At 36.0% G+C, this 19,660-nt stretch overlaps 1 protein-coding gene across 1 annotated transcript in view; it reads right to left on the reverse strand.

The window, feature by feature from the left end:
• Positions 1-2,929: 2,929 nt before the first annotated feature.
• LOC124594753 (nose resistant to fluoxetine protein 6-like) overlaps positions 2,930-19,660 on the reverse strand; it is a 233,338-nt gene continuing 216,607 nt past the window's right edge. The window contains exon 13 of the mRNA XM_047133137.1: positions 2,930-3,110. Within this exon, the coding sequence (XP_046989093.1) occupies positions 2,995-3,110 (116 nt within the window). The 3' untranslated portion in view covers positions 2,930-2,994. The remainder of the gene's footprint in view (positions 3,111-19,660) is intronic.

Raw genomic sequence — 19,660 nt, forward strand, 5'->3', positions numbered from 1 at the left:
AACGCAAGCTCTGATCAAGAAATTTGGATGGGAACAGATGGACCATCCTCCTTACAGTCCGGACCTGGCGCCAAGTGATTTCCACCTGTTCCGTTACTTAAAGGAGTTTCTCGGCGGCAAGCGCTTCGACACAGATGATGAAGTGAAAGAAGCAGTTAAGGACTGGTTATCGTCACAGGCGGCCGATTTCTATAACATGGGCATTCAAAAGCTTGTTGAACGATGTGACAAATGTTTAAATAAGTATGGAAGTTATGTAGAAAAATAGATAAAGATGTAAGGAATGTAAATAAAACAATTGTTTTGAAAAAACATTTTAGTTTTGATTTTTTTTTTATAACCGGACCTTACTTTTGGAATAACCCTCGTATTTCGAGAACTGGATGTTGGATCTGTACTCTTAACTTCCAGCAGTAACTACAGCTTTTGAGAAAAGAAGTTCAATCAGAAGGGATTAGTGAGCATGCTGAAATAATAACATGAGCAAGATTAAATAACAGGAAGTCTTAGCTCCTGATCAGACTTTGCTTCACCACTTCGTATCATGGTCAAGAATGTGTGGAACATCACACTGTCTCTCCACAGGAGCCAAAACAAGTTTGGGTCTTCTTATGACATATTTGAATGGGGGAGGCAGGTTTGTTATATTATATCCCAAATGAAGTTAAATGATGTTACACTGAGACCGACAGTAACCAACAGTCTTCGGCTGCCATACTCCGAGTATGCAGCAGAACTTGCATTTTTAATTGATAACTACTGTCTCCTAGCTTTCTGGCCAAGTTGCTGTCACATAGACTTTCTGGATTGGATCTGATTGTTGTCTCTTGTCTGTTCAGCCTTATAGTAGTGCACACAGTTGACAGCCCTAAAATGGACTCAGGCTTGCTGTGAGCAAGATCAGAAGCTGTTTGGAGTTGCTTGTAACATCCTGTATGTTTTCAAGAACATTTTAATTTGTCTGTGTATTTTATCACATTTTAATGTCTCAAACACCAACAGATGGGACTGCAGTCCAGTAACTGAAACCAGGCAGCAGTTACTGGCCAATTCCCTGCCATCTCAGCAATATCAGCAGATGTGGCTTCTGCACCCAGCACTTCTTGAGAGGAATGTCATGCGGACTTCTGCCCCATTATCAACTGATCACCAATTATGCCACACCAGGCCATCTACCCTGCTCCAGATGTTTCTACACAGTCTCAATACAGAGCACCTTCCACAACTGTCACCACATGGAAATGGGCTTTGAACAACCAGGAGCAGCCCATCAACAGATCGTCACAGCTGGTCTGTCTGATGATGCACAGCTTGTGTTGGTCATCACCACATCTATGATGCTGCCTCTGCTGGGCCACGAACCAATGACCCCTGCCTGAGTGTCCAATGCAGGGGCAAGGATATTGCCTCGCTGCCCCACTGCCACCTCACAGATGTCAGCCAGCACCTGGTAGCATGGTGTGGTAGCCTGGGTACTGGTTCTGTACATGGGAAATGCCTGCATCAACACCCCTGTACCAGGGTCCAAGGATCGCCTACCAGAGTCTGCAGTCTGTCTGTTTCAGATGTACTGAACCATGCTTGTTCATTGCCTATTCCTGTTCATCAATAGTGTTCTATCAAGTGGTTCACCCGCTCCATTGCCAATCTCCTGCCAAGAACCACTTTCCCAATACTAGCCTGCTGTAACCCTGTTACAGCATCTTAATAAACAACATTTGGCCTGCCTTTCACTATTTCTTTGGTTTTAACACATAGAGGTAAAAAAGGAAACAATTAGGGAACCAAGCAATGCAGTTTATCTATTCATTAAATGGCCATGAGTAGGATGTAGGGGCAGATGTCATTTTATCAAAAGTTGGAATCCAAATCTGAACTGTCAGTGTACTAGAATTAGATGTGCCAAAAAAGAGGAATCGCTGGAGCAAACTATATGAGCACAAGGATTTTCCATCTCTGGGCAGAATTTATCTTCAGGAGCCAAAATTCAATCACTGCTGATATATGCAATAAATGCAGACATTATCTATTCCTAGCTTTGAGACCTCTTAGTTACTCCATCAAGTAGGCAAGAAGGGTAGATTTTAGAAGGCTGGGAAAGAGGCAAAGGTCACTCAGACCCCAGTACTCCTCCCTTGTCCCCACACAAAGACAGTCCCTCACATCCTGGGATCTGAGTGAACTGGCTTCCTTCCCAGTCTTCTGAAATCTATCCCTCTTTTTTCCTTGATGAAGGAACTAACAACACCACAAACTAGAAGTAGATTGTTTCTACTCTTATTGTGTGTGTCAACAGTACTGGAATTTTGTCTCGAAGGTAAGCACTGGTGAGCCGTACTGTCTCCTCATAATTTTACAGTGTATGACATTTTGCCAATTATTTTCTTATGGATGGTCCAAGACTTTCTTAAAGATGTTCTTATAGATGTTTTGATGCAGGATCTGGGGGACAGGGAGACATGTTATGTGCTCTTATTAAAAATAAATGTCTCACTGTATTTTCCTTTTATGCATATAACATAGACTTTCTGCATTTGTTGTAAGCCTTCAGGGTGAGACACCAAAATGTTATGATGTACAGAACCACAACACAAGAAATAAGAACAGTTATTGCAGGCAGAGGATAAGATTAAAAGTAACAAGTAGTAGTTCAGTGGTTCAATGCAGTACAACAAATCGTCACAATCCTTAAGAGTACATACTGGGCACACATTTAAAACAAAATTAAAACATTTTCTTATAAATAAATGTGTGTATTCACTGACAGAATTCCAAGTTGTATGTATTGTGCATTAAACTGTGCATATGGTATGTATTAAACCTTTGTTCACAAATATACATAATAAGCCTTGCACATAATATGACAGCTGCAAAAGTATCATTGGATGACTGCATGCAAACAGAAATTTAAATAAAATAAAATATTATATAGTGGAATAGTTATTTAATTGTCTTTTATTACATTTTTGTATTATTTTATTTCTTGTTAACCAATTACATTTTTAAATCTGCTTGTTCTTGCGATGTTGCTGCATTTTTCAGAGATTCCTCATCCACTTTCCTTTCACTGTCATCTGTTGACATTGCACTGATGGAAAGACTCACATGACCTAAAAAGATACAATTAAACAGTGAAAAAGTTCATATACTGAAATTATTATGGTAAAAAAATTTACTATAGATAATTTACATATTTATTTATTCACACCAGTCTAGGGCATCAAGAGAATCAAAGTTTCCCTTATTTAGTCAATATAATGGAAGGAAACATTCCACGTGGGAAAAAATATATATAAAAACAAAGATGAGGTGACTTACCGAACAAAAGCGCTGGCAGGTCGATAGACACACAAACACACACACAAAATTCAAGCTTTCGCAACAAACTGTTGCCTCATCAGGAAAGAGGGAAGGAGAGGGGAAGACGAAAGGAAGTGGGTTCCCACTTCCCAGTTTGTTGCGAAAGCTTGAATTTTGTGTGTGTGTTTGTGTTTGTTTGTGTGTCTATCGACCTGCCAGCGCTTTTGTTCGGTAAGTCACCTCATCTTTGTTTTTATATATATTTTTTCCCTTATTTAGAAATGATTAAAAATCTGTGCATTCAAAGAGTTCTCAGAATGAATATTACAATAATAATTAACATTGTAATTAATGACATAACAGTAAGCCAATGTCTACATCTACATCTACATCTACATTGATACTCCGCAAGCCACCCAACGGTGTGTGGCGGAGGGCACTTTACGTGCCACTGTCATTACCTCCCTTTCCTGTTCCAGTCGTGTATGGTTCGCGGGAAGAACGACTGTCTGAAAGCCTCCGTGCGCGCTCTAATCTCTCTAATTTTACATTCGTGATCTCCTCGGGAAGTATAAGTAGGGGGAAGCAATGTATTCGATACCTCATCCAGAAACGCACCCTCTCGAAACCTGGCGAGCAAGCTACACCGCGATGCAGAGCGCCTCTCTTGCAGAGTCTGCCACTTGAGTTTATTAAACGTCTCCGTAACGCTATCACGGTTACCAAATAACCCAGTGACGAAACGCGCCGCTCTTCTTTGGATCTTCTCTATCTCCTCCGTCAACCCGACCTGGTACGGATCCCACACTGATGAGCAATACTCAAGTATAGGTCGAACGAGTGTTTTGTAAGCCACCTCCTTTGTTGATGGACTACATTTTCTAAGCACTCTCCCAATGAATCTCAACCTGGTACCCGCCTTACCAACAATTAGTTTTATATGATCATTCCACTTCAAATCGTTCCGTACGCATACTCTCAGATATTTTACAGAAGTAACTGCTACCAGTGTTTGTTCCGCTATCATATAATCATACAATAAAGGATCCTTCTTTCTATGTATTCGCAATACATTACATTTGTCTATGTTAAGGGTCAGTTGCCACTCCCTGCACCAAGTGCCTATCCGCTGCAGATCTTCCTGTATTTCGCTACAAGTTTCTAATGCAGCAACTTCTCTGTATACTACAGCATCATCCGCGAAAAGCCGCATGGAACTTCCAACACTATCTACTAAGTCATTTATATATATTGTGAAAAGCAATGGTCCCATAACACTCCCCTGTGGCACGCCAGAGGTTACTTTAATGTCTGTAGACGTCTCTCCATTGATAACAACATGCTGTGTTCTGTTTGCTAAAAACTCTTCAATCCAGCCACACAGCTGGTCTGATATTCCGTAGGCTCTTACTTTGTTTATCAGGCGACAGTGCGGAACTGTATCGAACGCCTTCCGGAAGTCAAGAAAAATAGCATCTACCTGGGAGCCTGTATCTAATATTTTCTGGGTCTCATGAACAAATAAGGCGAGTTGGGTCTCACACGATCGCTGTTTCCAGAATCCATGTTGATTCCTACATAGTAGATTCTGGGTTTCCAGAAATGACATGATACGCGAGCAAAAAACATGTTCTAAAATTCTACAAGAGATCGACGTAAGAGATATAGGTCTATAGTTTTGCGCATCTGCTCGACGACCCTTCTTGAAGACTGGGACTATCTGTGCTCTTTTCCAATCATTTGGAACCCTCCGTTCCTCTAGAGACTTGCGGTACACGGCTGTTAGAAGGGGGGCAAGTTCTTTCGCGTACTCTGTGTAGAATCGAATTGGTATCCCGTCAGGTCCAGTGGACTTTCCTCTATTGAGTGATTCCAGTTGCTTTTCTATTCCTTGGACACTTATTTCGATGTCAGCCATTTTTTCGTTTGTGCGAGGATTTAGAGAAGGAACTGCATTGCGGTCTTCCTCTGTGAAACAGCTTTGGAAAAAGGTGTTTAGTATTTCAGCTTTACGCGTGTCATCCTCTGTTTCAATGCCATCATCATCCCGTAGTGTCTGGATATGCTGTTTCGAGCCACTTATTGATTTAACGTAAGACCAGAACTTCCTAGGATTTTCTGTCAAGTCGGTACATAGAATTTTACTTTCGAATTCAATGAATGCTTCACGCATAGCCCTCCTTACACTGTTCTCAATATTTAGGCAATAAATATTCTAGTTTAACACAAATTTTGTTATTTATATGTATACCTGGTACTAATGGTAAAATACAACGCATACATTTGTATAATACAGTTCTGAAACAGAGTCGACAATGTTTACATGAGTTCATAAGTGAATAATAAAATTAAAACCACACAGACTAACACTGGAAATTTAAATTATTGAAGTGATGCTGTTACAGCATTATTGACAAGACACAGTGGACCTACATTATTGCATAGTAGACAATTCACACACCAAAAAGATGTAGCAAAATTCTACTAAGTGGTGTTGTGTATAGTGGATGTAACTAAATTATTTTGACACATACTTGTGCAAAACATAAGGACTGTGTTATATAAAAAAATTTTAATTTTGATCTGAATATCAGACGTCTGTTGCTTCCATATTTTATTTATTCAAGATGAACATTACTATTCACTTCAAATTAAAGTGAGTTTTCTTGCACATTTTTTAAGGATGTACAATATGTACACATGTGTGCATATAGCATGGTTTTCCATCTTCTATTTCTAAAGTGTATGATGATAGTTATATTGAACTAGTTTGTGTTTTCACTAACAAATCAGTTGATATGCTGAAACGGCACATACCATTCTGAAAATAATAACTTCAGTTCTTTATATTTTTTCACTGAATAATGTTAGGGGCAAATAATATGTTACAATAAAAGCTAAACCTGCCTGCCAATGGCTAATTAGGTCCATTCTTGTGGGATATGTAGCAGTATGAGAGTATGTAAAATGGTGTCTGATGTAGACGTTCATTATAAACTGAGATGTGACTTTCAATTCTTAACTCCAGAATATACTGGTCACAGTGCTATCCACATATATTAGATAATTAAATAATTGTGTTCTGTAGAGCTCATCAAAGAGAACCTTCACAGATATGGACTGAATCAAAGTTTTTGGCATGATAAGAGCATCAACTCTTAGAAACTTAATTTGTACACTGAATTAACAATAAACTATAACAATGCTGTTTAATAATATCTATGCTTACATCAGTTAACTTGAAGTTCATGAATTAGGTGGAGGGTCACTAATTTGCAAACAACTGCTGCTTCTTCATTTATATTAAGTAGGTGATGTTTATATTTGATTGGAAGTTTAATATTTACTTGATTACACTGGGATTTTTCAAAGAAAATAGTTATCTACATATGTAATAGGTCATTTTACAATATATTCCTACTTATCATGCAGGTGCACAACGTACACTGCTACTTGCCATCTAGCTACTATGAGTTTTCAAACATTTAATCTTTATAAGAGTGGATAATCAGTTATATTTATAATTTTCTTCTGAATTAGTAGGGATGCACAATTTCTTCGTTTATGCTAGATGAGAACTTGTCGAATATCTTTGCATCAAAGTACTTAACTCCATTCTGAAACCTAGTCTAAATGAAAATTATTTTTTTGTATTGTATTTTGGTAGTGTAGATCATAGTTCACATAGCTGAAATTGAGTTTTATTATCAGCAACAAAAACACCAGATGTACTAAGAAGTGAGAGGAAGCATTCCAAGACCTTTAAAGAGACCTCTGCAAGATACAATGTTCATTGCTTTTCACAATATTCTTACTGTTCGCTTCTGTTTTACAGTTACTTTTATTTACCCTAGGTGGGTTGCTCCAGAAGATAATTTCACTAGACAACAGGTAGTGAAGACATGCAACAGAAGCTAGCACTCTTGTCTTTAGGTAAAAACAATGAGAGTTACTTGTACAACCAAACTGTGTTGAACATTAGAGACTATGTTTTTGAAACCCTATTTAATTTACCAAAAGTGCTAATGCATATTTTTATACTTCAGTTAATTTCTTTTGCTTTCCATACAGATTTCTAATATCCCAGATACACAAATTTATAAACTGGCCTCTTGAGTACATTATTAATTTATACTCTACATTATTTTGGATTTATTTAAATTAATTTTCTAGCTTGCTTACAATATTGCTGTATAAAGTTAATCAAATAATTGTTGGAGTCCATACACATTAGAAATAAAAAGTACAATTTCATATGCAAAATGAAAGTGCTTAGTTATGCAGTGATAACATGAGTTCTTTCTTATCTAGTTTGAGGGTCTTAAACTGTCTGTAAGAGCCCTGAGAATAGTTTTGGCAATATGGAGTGTTTTTGTCTAATCCTTCTGCCAATTCAGAATTTATTGATATCCTGGTGAAGTCAATCAAACTATAGCACTGATACAAATGAGATGTGTGAGAGAAGTAATAACACTGACAACACTGTGAGTGACCTGGAATTGATGTGTTGTTCTGCAAGCGTAAACTAGTATGTTCATCCCTTTCAGATGCTTGATCCAAGTTTCAGCTCCATACAGCCATCACATGATATTTGAGAGTACCATCTGTGAAGTTGTGTTTTTGTTGTGAACAGCAGAATTTACAGCAATTTTATGCCATCAAGTTTTGTATTAAACTTTGGGAATCCACAAGTGTGACCTGTGGAAAGTTGAAACAGGCCTACAAGGAACATTCCTTATCAAGAGCACAAGTTTTCACTGGCACAAATCATTTTTGGAAGGCTGAGAACATGCTGAAGATGAATGTTGCTCAGGGAGGCCTTCAGCTTCAGAAACCAATGAAAACTTATCTCTTATGAGATCAGACCAATGTTTAAAAATGGGGATGATGGTTAACCTGTTAAACTTAAACACTTTCACTGTACATGAAATTCTGACCAAAAGTTTGCAAATGTAAAAGATTTGTGCCAAAATGATGCCAAAAAACCTCACAACTGAACAGAAGGACAGTCAAAGAAATGTGTGCATTAATGTTCAAAATAGGAGTGTCAATGACTACGAATGGTTCAGTTGTGTGATTACAGGTGATGAATCCTGAATTTTTGAGTACAATCATGAGACAAATTGGCAAAGTGAGGAGTAGCATGCTGAGGCTTCTCCCTGATTGAAAAAAAGTTCAAATGAGCAAATCAAAGAGCAAAATAATGCTGTTTTGCTCTTTTTGGACTTTTTCCTCCAGGGCAAACTGTCAACAAAGTGTTTTTTCAAATATCTCCCCCTATTCAGCAGATCTGAGGCCTTGCAACTTTTTTCTTTTCTTGAAATTGGAAAATGCCTGAAAAGGGTTTCATTTTGGGACTATGGAGACTATTTGACAGAATGCGTGCAACTCATTGAAGACCCTACTAGTTGAAGCCTTTCAGCACTGGAAGCAAGACTGGGAACAATGATTCTGTCAGTGTGCAGCTGCCAAGGGGAATTACTTTGAAGCAGACAATATTATTGTTTGATTAAAATAAAAAAACTTTAGTAGATAAAAAATCAGTCACTGTACTTTTCTCACACACCTCATATATTTTTTAGTATATTAATGTAATTTGAATCAACATGTTGTCCTCAATGGTAATTAATGTAAATTTTGTTGAAACTGAGTCACTAGCTTAATCAAAATCTGCGAATCCCAGAAATAGTAGCAATTTATTGTCTGTCTTTCATTTTATAATTTAGTTCATGATTTGCGAAAGGTCCATGGTACATTCATTTCTACAGTCAGCTTGTTCTTTTGCCTAATTAAAATCAAATGTCCTCTCTGTGCAGTTGGGATACTTCCAACGAATATGTTGTAAATTATAAAGAGAACATGACAGATTAAGATCTTTTTATGTTTTGTCTTTCTAATTTCTTGTGAAATAGGGTAGCCCTGTTTTGGGAATTGTGTACCTCCCAGACTTTCTGTAAACAGCTTTGTTAAGTTCTCTTTGCATAGCTTTTCCTCCAGATTTGGCCATTTCTACTGAAATGCCATAATTTCAGACACCTTTCCTTTCTTGATACCTTGAATCGCTTTATAACACTCACTGAGACTTAATTCAAGAACATGATTATTTTCCTTATTAAATATGTATGTTTCTTGTTAATCCATTCACCAACAACAGTATGATTCATGCCTGGGCAGTTTTCTTTCTGTTGTTACTTCATGTGTCATCTGCCATCTTAACTGGTGAAATCTGGTGTCCAGTCAACATATCAACAATCAAGAATTTTATTCACCATGGATCATTTTATAATATTGGCTTCGTCACACAGAATGTAGTAGTACATACACAACAATAAAATAAACTACTGTCAAAACATTGTAGTATACATTTAAAGCATGTCAGTGTACCAAATTACACCAGGATAGTTTCTAAAAGTTAATGCAATAAATTACACTCTAATATAATATTGTATAGTATATAGTATACCCTGTACATAGTGTATTATGAATTGTATATACTATGTAATTACATACGACTAACAACAGCACACAATAATATGTTAAACTACAGAATACTTTTAAATGCTAATATCATCCTCAGGCATCTCAAAGAATTGTTTAATGTTATAAAATAGATGATATGACAGCCAGCTGTACTACCTAATTAAAAAAAAAAAAAAATTATATCCATTTTGAGTGGTTCGACTTTTTGGGAATTTCCTGTTCTTTCTAATCTGTGGCATGATATGTTTAAATTACCCTTAGCTCTGGTGCTGCGTTCATGTATTTCCCCTCTGGCAATAAATTCTGAAATATTATTTTTAATATAGAGTACAGATGCATAAATATATAAATTTATAATTGTGAGTATTCTGAGTATGGAAAAAAGAGGGTGACAGTGATCCCTATGACCTCTTTTACATATTATGTGTAAGACTTTTTTTTGTAATTTCAAAAAGTTCTTGATGTGAGGACAGTGCCCCCATATAATCAGACCATATTAAAAATGTGACTGGAATAACCCAAAGCATGTCACCCTAAGGTACTCCAAGCTCACTACCTCCCTTAATTTCAAGATAAGGTATTCCACTAGGGATATTTTTTCACATACGTGATTGACATGTTCCTCCCAACAGAGTTCTGAGTCAATGTAAATACCTAAGAGTTTTACTGACTTATTGCCTACTTCATTTGATGTTCCCATTAAAAGTTGTTGGGTTTTATCAGTATTGCACTGGAGCTTATGGCTGCAAACCAGTCCAGAGCCTAATCAAGCATTTCTTTTGTTTTAATGTCCTGATGTGTGGTAAGTTGTGTTGTATCAACAGCATAACGTATGACGGAGTGGGCTGTGTTATTAGGTAAATCATTGATAGCTACAGTGAAGAAGAAGGGTCCAGTTTCTGTATTGTCTTTGCCATGCTCTCTTTTTAGATTAGATTAGATTTACTTTCATTCCAATTGATCCATAGTGAGGAGGTCCTCCAGGATGTAGAACATGTCAGAAAAACAACAATACATGACAAATATTTACAACTAAAACAAATAAACTAATGTACCATTCAACAGGTCCCAAGTGAAATGATCGTCATTTTTTAATGAACACTATATGAAAGAGTCATTTTACAAAGTCTAATGCACTGAATGTAAAATAAAAAAGTTTTATTTATTTATTTATAAGGTAATAAATGTGTAATACAACTACTATAATACAATGAACACATTACTGCACAGAAATGGTGCAGAAGTTTGATTGTACTTACACACACACACACACACACACACACACACACACACACACATATTTACAATCAACACATTACGGCACTGAAATTGTGCAGAAGTTATACTAGTTATTTTTACTGAGAAATTCATCAATGGAGTAGAAGGAGCTGGCTACCAATAAATCCTTTAGGTTTCTCTTAAACTGAGTTTCATTGGTTGTTAAGCTTTTTATGGCTGCTGGCAAGTTATTGAAAATGTGTGTTCCTGAATTATGCACACCTTTTTGTACAAGACTAAGTGACTTTAAATCCTTGTGAAGTTTATTCTTATTTCTAGTATTGATTCCGTGAATTGAGCTCTTGGTTTGAAAAAGGGATATATTTTTAATGACAAATTTCATTAAGGAATAAATATATCGGGAAGCAGTAGTTAGTATCCCTAGTTCCCTAAACAGGCTTCTGCAGGATGTTCTTGAGTTCACACCACATATAACTCTTACTGCACGTTTTTGTGCCCGGAAAACTTTAGCTTGGTTTGATGAATTACCCCAAAAAATAATCCCATATGACATTATGGAATGAAAGTAAGCATAGTATGCCAGCTTTTTCATTTTTATATCCCCTATGTCTGACACAATTCACAAGGCAAATAGAGATTTGTTAAGACACTTCAGTAGTTCTGTGGTGTGCTCCTTCCAGTTGAATTTATTATCAAGCTGTAATCCCAAGAATTTAACACTGTCCATTTCTTCTATCTGCTTGTCATCGTATGTTATGCACATACTCGTGGGACACCCCTTACAAGTTCTGAACTACATGTAGTGTGTTTTTTCAAAGTTTAGTGACAAAGAATTTACTAGGAACCAGTGATTAAGGTCCCAAATATTTTATTAGCTGATCTTTCTAAGACTACACTTGATTTGCTATTTATTGCAATGTATGTATCATCAGCAAACAAAATGAACTTGGCATCTGGTAATGTTACTGATGAAAGGTCATTGATATACACAAGAAAAAGTAAGGGCCCCAAAATGGAACCTTGTGCAACCCCACATGTAATTAGTTCCCAGTTGGATGATGCCTAATAGCTTGATACATGTCTCTTTCCTAATAACATCCTTTGTTTCCTGCCAGAGATATAAGATTTGAACCATTTTGCAGCATTTCCTGTTACACTATAATATTCTAATTTATTTAAAAGGATATTGTGATTTACACAGTCAAATGCCTTTGACAGATCACAAAATATACCAGTTGCCTGCAACTTTTTGTCTAATGAATTAAGCACATTTTAACTGTAATCTTTGGTTTCAATTGTTTCTCTTACCAAATTTTCGTCTTGTTATATCTTCTGAAAGATGTATTTAAATAGCTTTGTTTAATTCATCTAATATAGGTGTAGATGTGAAACACGTTTTTAAATAGCTTTGCTTAATTCAACATACTGTGTAATGTTTCTGAAAAATCTATACCTTTCCACTGGTATGTACCAGTGTGAACCATGTCTTACCAGTTCAACTGAGAATTTCTGTTTGACACTAGCAGCTATAGTTTAACTTGAATCATGATACTCATGGTACTTCTCTTGTGAAGTACCCAGAGACGGAATGTCCTATATGTTAAGTACTAACAATCTGATCATGATCACTCATTCATTCATTCATGTGTAAATAGTGTACTTTATGTCCTATCTATTATATTCTTGTCTGAACTGCTTATTTTCCACATTTCACTTCCATACAAGGCCACACTTCATTCAAATACCTTCAGTAAAGACTTGCCAACACTTAAATTTATATTATATGTTAACAAATTACTCTTTTTCAGAAATCCTTTTCTTGCTACAGCCAGTCTGCATTTTATATCCTCTGTGCATTAGCCATCATCAGTTATTTTACTGCCCAAATAGTAAAACTCATTTGCTAATTCTAGCATTTTATTTCCTAATCTAATTTCCTCACCATCACCTGATTTAATTTGACTACAGTCCAATATCGTCATTTTACTTTGGTTGATGGTCATTTTATAGCCTCCTTTCATGACAATATCCATTCTGTTTAACTGCTTTTCCAAGTCCTCAGCTACCTCTGACAGAATTACAACCTCAAGGTTTTTGTTTCTTCTCCCAGAACCTTAATTCCATCTCTAATTTTTCTTCAGTTTCCTTTACTGCTAGTTCAATATGCAGATTGAATAACACTGGGCTAGGCTACAACACTGTCTCACTCCCTTCTTAAGTACTGCTCCCTTTCATGTCCTTTGACTCTTATAACAGGAGTCTGGTTTCTGTATAAGTTGCAAATAACTTTTTGTTCACTGTATTTCACCCCTGCTACCTTCAGTATTTCAAAGAGAGTATTCCAGTCAACAATATGAAAAGTTGAAAATAATGCCAGTACAAGCTTTAAATAATAAAATATCACCAGTTGGTATTTTTTGTGATGTTTGCAAGGGGTTCGATTGTGTAGATCATGTTACTCTCTTAGAAAAACTCAGTTCTTATAGAAGTGAATCATACTTAGCAAAAAGTTGTGCTGAATAATCGAAACAATGTTGGAAGAATAGAAAATTTTAGTGCTTTTGGAGAAATCACAAAGGAATCCCACAGGGTTCAATTTTGGGTCCACTCCTATTTCTTCTGCATACAAATGAGCTTCCAATTAACATTCAACAAGAACAATTAGTACTTCTTATAGACAATGCTAGTGTTATAATAAATCCCATGAGAGAGGGAAAACATCTGAAGATATTGTAAATTATGTTTTCTAAGAAATTATTAAATAGTTCTGAAAATGGATTCTCCGTAAATTATGAAAACACACACTATATTCAGATCTATACAACAAATATAGGCAGAACAATGATTGAAATAGAACACGAGTAGAAGACAGTAAACAGGGTAGAATGTTCCAATTTTTGATTTACATATTGATGAAAATTTGAACGGGAAGAAGCAAGTTACTGAGCCTCTCAAAAATTAAGCTCATCTAATTTTGCTCTTCATATGATTGCTAATCCTGGAGACAAACAAATTACTCCCCTCCCCCCCCCCCCCCCCCCCAACCCCAAACATATTTGGCATATTACCACTCAGTAATGCATTATTAAATAATTTTCTGGAGTAAGTCACAACTTAAAAAGAATGTATTGATTGCACAAAAGCGAGCTGTAAGAATAATATGTGGTGTTCACCCGTGGACATCATATACATATCTTTTCAAGGAGCTAGACATTTTAACTCCATTGCCACAACACCCATATATGCTAATGAAATTTGTCATAAATAATCTATCACAATTGGAGAAGGACAGTGAGGTGCATAACAAAAACACTTAGTGCAAAAAATGACCTTTAGTATCTATTATTAAAGCTGCAAATTGTAAATCTAACCTAAAATTATTTCTCTTGGACAACTTCTTTCTATTAAGAAAACTTACTTGTATTTAAGTCTAGTTGCTTGGGTAGGATAAAAAATAATGTGTTCATTAACATCAGTACAAATCATGCATATGTATCCTGTAAACTGACTCATCCCACATCATTTTGACAAAAGAATCATTCAGAATTGATCAATGGAACACATAACTAACTAACCCTTTAAATCTATTAATGCTGTGGGCATAGGTTTCCCTTTCTTTAACTTATCTTCTAAGATAAATTTTGTCTCACATGTTCGTACATTTCTTCAGAATCCATAGTGATCATAACAAAGGTCAGCTTCTAAAGATATTTCCACACTTCTGCTAATAAAGCGTGTTAGTATTTTGTGATCATAACTTATAAAACTGGTGGTTCAGTAATTTTCACACCTGTCAGCATGTGCCTTCTGTGGAATTGGAATTATTTTTGAAGTCAGAGGCTGTTTTGGCTGTCTCATATCTTGCATAGCAGGTAGAATAGTTTTGTCATGGTTGGTTCTATCAGTTTAATAAGTCACAGCTGCAAAATACTAACATGAATTCTTTACAGACGAATGGAAAAACTAGTAGAAGCCAACCTCGGGGAAGATCAGTTTGGATTCCGTAGAAATGTTGGAACACGTGAGGCAATACTGACCTTACAACTTATCTTAGAAGAAAGATTAAGGAAAGGCAAACCTATGTTTCTAGCATTTGTAGACTTAGAGAAAGCTTTTGACAGTGTTGACTGGAATACTCTCTTTCAAATTCTAAAGGTGGCAGGGGTAAAATACAGGGAGCGAAAGGCTATTTACAATTTGTACAGAAACCAGATGGCCGTTATAAGAGTCGAGGGACATGAAAGGGACGCAATGGTTGGGAAGGGAGTAAGACAGGGTTGTAGCCTCTCCCCGATGTTGTTCAATCTGTATATTGAGCAAGCAGTAAAGGAAACAAAAGAAAAATTCGGAGTAGGTATTAAAATCCATGGAGACGAAATAAAAGCTTTGAGGTTCGCCGATGACATTGTAATTCTGTCAGAGACAGCAAAGGACTTGGAAGAGCAGTTTAATGGAATGGACAGTGTCTTGAAAGGAGGATATAAGATGAACATCAACAAAAGCAAAACGAGGATAATGGAATGTAGTCGAATTAAGTCAGGTGATGCTGAGGGAATTAGATTAGGAAATGAGACACTTAAAGTAGTAAAGGAGTTTTGCTACTTGGGGAGCAAAATAACTGATGACGGTTGAAGTAGAGAAGATATAAAATGTCGACTGGCAATGGCAAGGAAAGCGTTTCTGAAGAAGACAAATTTGTTAACATCGAGCATAGATTTAAGTGTCAGGAAGCCATTTCTGAAAGTATTTGTATGGAGTGTAGCCATGTATGGAAGTGAAACATGGACAATAAATAGTTTGGACAAGAAGAGAATAGAAGCTTTCGAAATGTGGTGCTACAGAAGAATGCTGAAGATTAGATGGGTAGATCACATAACTAATGAGGAAGTATTGAATAGGATTGGGGAGAAGAGAAGTTTGTGGCACAACTTGACCAGAAGAAGGGATCAGTTGGTAGGACATGTTCTGAGGCATCAAGGGCTCACCAATTTAGTATTGGAGGGCAGCGTGGAGGGTAAGAATCGTAGAGGGAGACCAAGAGATGAATACACTAAGCAGATTCAGAAGGATGTAGGTTGCAGTAAGTACTGGGAGATGAAGAAGCTTGCACAGGATAGAGTAGCATGGAGAGCTGCATCAAACCAGTCTCAGGACGGAGGACCACAACAACAACAACAATCCATGTGCTGCTGCAACTTTAATTATCTGAATGCCAAGGAACTTCACACATGAAGCCTCATTCAGAAAATGCCTACTGACGTATACTCTTGTTACTTGTAAGTCATTTTAATTTGTTTCGAACTGCATACTATGAGTGTTTGTAAAATTAAGGGATAAACTGATTGCTGTGACCCAGTTGTAAGTCTATTCCATTATTCTTCTGGCTGTCTGTTATAACTATGTTGGATCCTTTATATGTAAACTAGTGTCATCAATAAATATTACAGTTCTTGAAGAGTCCTGCTATATCCCAGGTAAATCACTTATGTACCCACCTTGACTTAGTATCTTGTGGCAGTCCCTTCATCTCTGAAGAGAATATTCAACATCCTCAGCTATTTACAACGATATGAAACATGTAGATTGCTAATCACCATATATTTGTATTTGTATTTGTATTTCTTTATTGGTCCTGTAAATCGTGTTTAGGTACATATTTTGCACAAACGATGTAGGAAAAGTCAGGTTGGTACAGTATATACATCATCTTACACATTGATATTTTGAAAGGATAAATTACTAAAAATTATTCAATACATGTTGAATATTGATGACAAATTTAATATAGTAAAATAAAATGATGGACTTATAAAGAATATTTGAGCAATTACGCTACACTTTTCTGGTACTCTAAAAACTCAGAAACAGAATAGAAGTAGTGGTCAAGCAAGTACTCTTTCAGTTTCACTTTAAACTTTTGTAAATTTTGCATATGTTTCAAATAGGATGGCATGTGATTGCACAGCATTATGCCAATATGATACACTCCTCTCTTACAAATGTTTGTACTCACTGTATTGACATGCAAGTAATGTTTCTGCCTAGTATCATGAGGGTGGTAATCACAGTTATACTTGAAGATATTTCCGTCTTTTAAAATACTTTCTTTTGTGAAATTTAATATTTCATACATATATAAGCAGGTAAGAGGCAGTATATTGAGATTTTTAAATATTGGTCTACAGGAGTCTCTGTACTTAGCATGGTTTATTATTCTAACAATCTTTTTCTGTAGCCTAAATGTTTTGTTTGTACCTACAGAGTTCCCCCAAAAGATAATGCCGTACATCAGCAGTGACTGAATACTGCTATGGTACATTGTGATCACAGACGCATGGCTTGTATTTTGTGTGAGGAGTCTTACTGCGTACGTAAGTGTGTTTAGTTTTATTTACATGGTTAAGATGTGTCTCCCATTTTAGGTTTTGCTGTATATGTATATCTAAAATTTTTGTGTCACTCACAGATGAGACAGTTTTTCCATCAATTTTAAAAATTGGTCTTGCAGGATGTAGTTTCTGTGAATTGTGGAAATTGACTGTCACTATTTTTCATTATTTATTATTAGCTTGTTTGTTCCGAACTATTGTGTCAAATTTTGTATTATACCTGTAGCTGTTTTTTGTAGGCTTTCCTCATCACATGATTTGATTAGGATATTTGTGTCATCTGCAAAAAGTACTGTCTTCCCTTTAGTTATTTTTTCTGACAAATCATTAACATAAAGAATGAAAAGAATTGGCCCAAGGACTGACCCTTGAGGAACTCCATATGTAATGTTTTGTGAATTACTGTAAAAATTACAGTTTTTTGTGTTTTTATGTCTTTGTATTTTATTTGAGCGATCTGTTGACGGTCATGAAGGTAGGAATGTATCCACTTGTTTGGCAGGCCTCGTATTCCATAATTACCTAGCTTCTGCAACAGAGTATTATGATCAATTACATTGAAGGCTTTACTAAGGTCAAGAAATATGCCAGACACATGTTGCTTATTATCTACTGCAGTTAAAATTTCATTTAAGGAGGTATAAATAGCTGACTGTGCTGATCTGCCAGTTCTGCATCCGTGTTGTGCATCACTTATTATGTTTTCTTTATTTAGAAAGGCTGTCAGCCTTCTAAGAAATAGTTTTTCAAGGATTTTACCAAAGCCTGACAATACTGATACAGGTCTATAGTTTGCAGCTTCATGTTTGTCCCCTTTCTTGTACAGTGGTGTCACTTTTGCCATTTTCAGATTTTTCGGGAATATACCACTCATGAATGATGAATTGAAAATATCCGTTAGTGGTTCTATGATAGATGTTACACTTGCTTTGATGATAATATCTGGTATTTCATCAGTACCTGCTGAATACTTATTGGGTAACCTTTTTATAATGACAAATAATTTCTCAGGTGTTGTTGGAGACATGAATAGGGTTCTTGTAAGAATTTTTATATCTGACTGGAGTGTATTGCTGTGTGGTTGTGAGTTGTAATGTTTGGTAATCAGGTGGTGTGCAACATTAGAAAAGTAGTTGTTAAATTTATTAGCCACTACTGTGGGGTTGATTATTTTATTGTTGTTTCCATGAAGTTGTATATTTTTGTGGGCTAATGATGTAGTACCTGTTTCTCTTTTTATGATACTCCAGGTTGCTTTAGTCTTATTCCTGGAATTTTTTATTTGTTTGTCATTTTCCATTTTCTTTTCTTTTGTTATAACTTGTCTAAGTATTTGTTTATATTGTTTAAAGTAATTGATAAATACAGGATTTGTGGTTTGCTTTGAGTATTCATATAAGTTCCTTTTATTCTGGCATGATATTTGTATTCCTGTTGTGATCCATTTATTTGGTTTGTGCACAGAATTCATAAGTGACGTTTGTTTAGGAAAGGCAATTTCAAAAAAATGTTTGTATGTGGCCCTAAATTTATCAAACTTGTCATCTGTGCTGTTTGAACTGTAAACATCAGTCCAGATTTCTCTTCTCAAGAGAGAACAAAAGTAATCTATGTTTTCATTATTAAACTTCCTCACAATAGTTCTAGTTTTCTGGGCTTTTGTATTTCCCGGAATAGTGATTGTTAGTATTTGCGCATTGTGATCACTAAAACCAGTGTTTGCAGTCTCTGTGTTGCAGATATATATTATTTGTGTTTACAAACACCTGATCTATGGTTGTTGCAGAAGTAGTGGTTATACGAGTTGGGTTGGTTATAGTTGGTTTTAGGTTAAAGGACATCAGTAAGTCTTTGATTTCATCTTTAAATTTACTGGGTTTGGAGAAATAAACATTGAAATCTCCAGATATGATCATATTTTTTTAAGGGTGTTGAAGCCCTCTATCAGCTCTTCCATATGATTATAAGAAAACTTTTTTATCACCATGTGGTGACCTATATACACAGATGATTACAGAATTGCTAGTTGACAGTTCTACTATTGAGAGTTCTATGTCTCTTTCTTTAGATAAGCTGTCAAATTTGGTTATGTTAGTGAAGTCTATATCCTCGAACATATATGCAGCTACCACCATGCCTGAGTACTTCTCTGCAAAATGTGGCAGCTAATTTAAACTGAGGTAGGTTTGCTAATTCTATCATGTCTTTATTTAGCCAGTGCTCAGTAAAGCATAAAACAGAAATATCATTTA

The sequence above is a fragment of the Schistocerca americana genome, chromosome 2, assembly GCF_021461395.2.
Source record: "Schistocerca americana isolate TAMUIC-IGC-003095 chromosome 2, iqSchAmer2.1, whole genome shotgun sequence".
Taxonomy (NCBI): domain Eukaryota; kingdom Metazoa; phylum Arthropoda; class Insecta; order Orthoptera; family Acrididae; genus Schistocerca; species Schistocerca americana.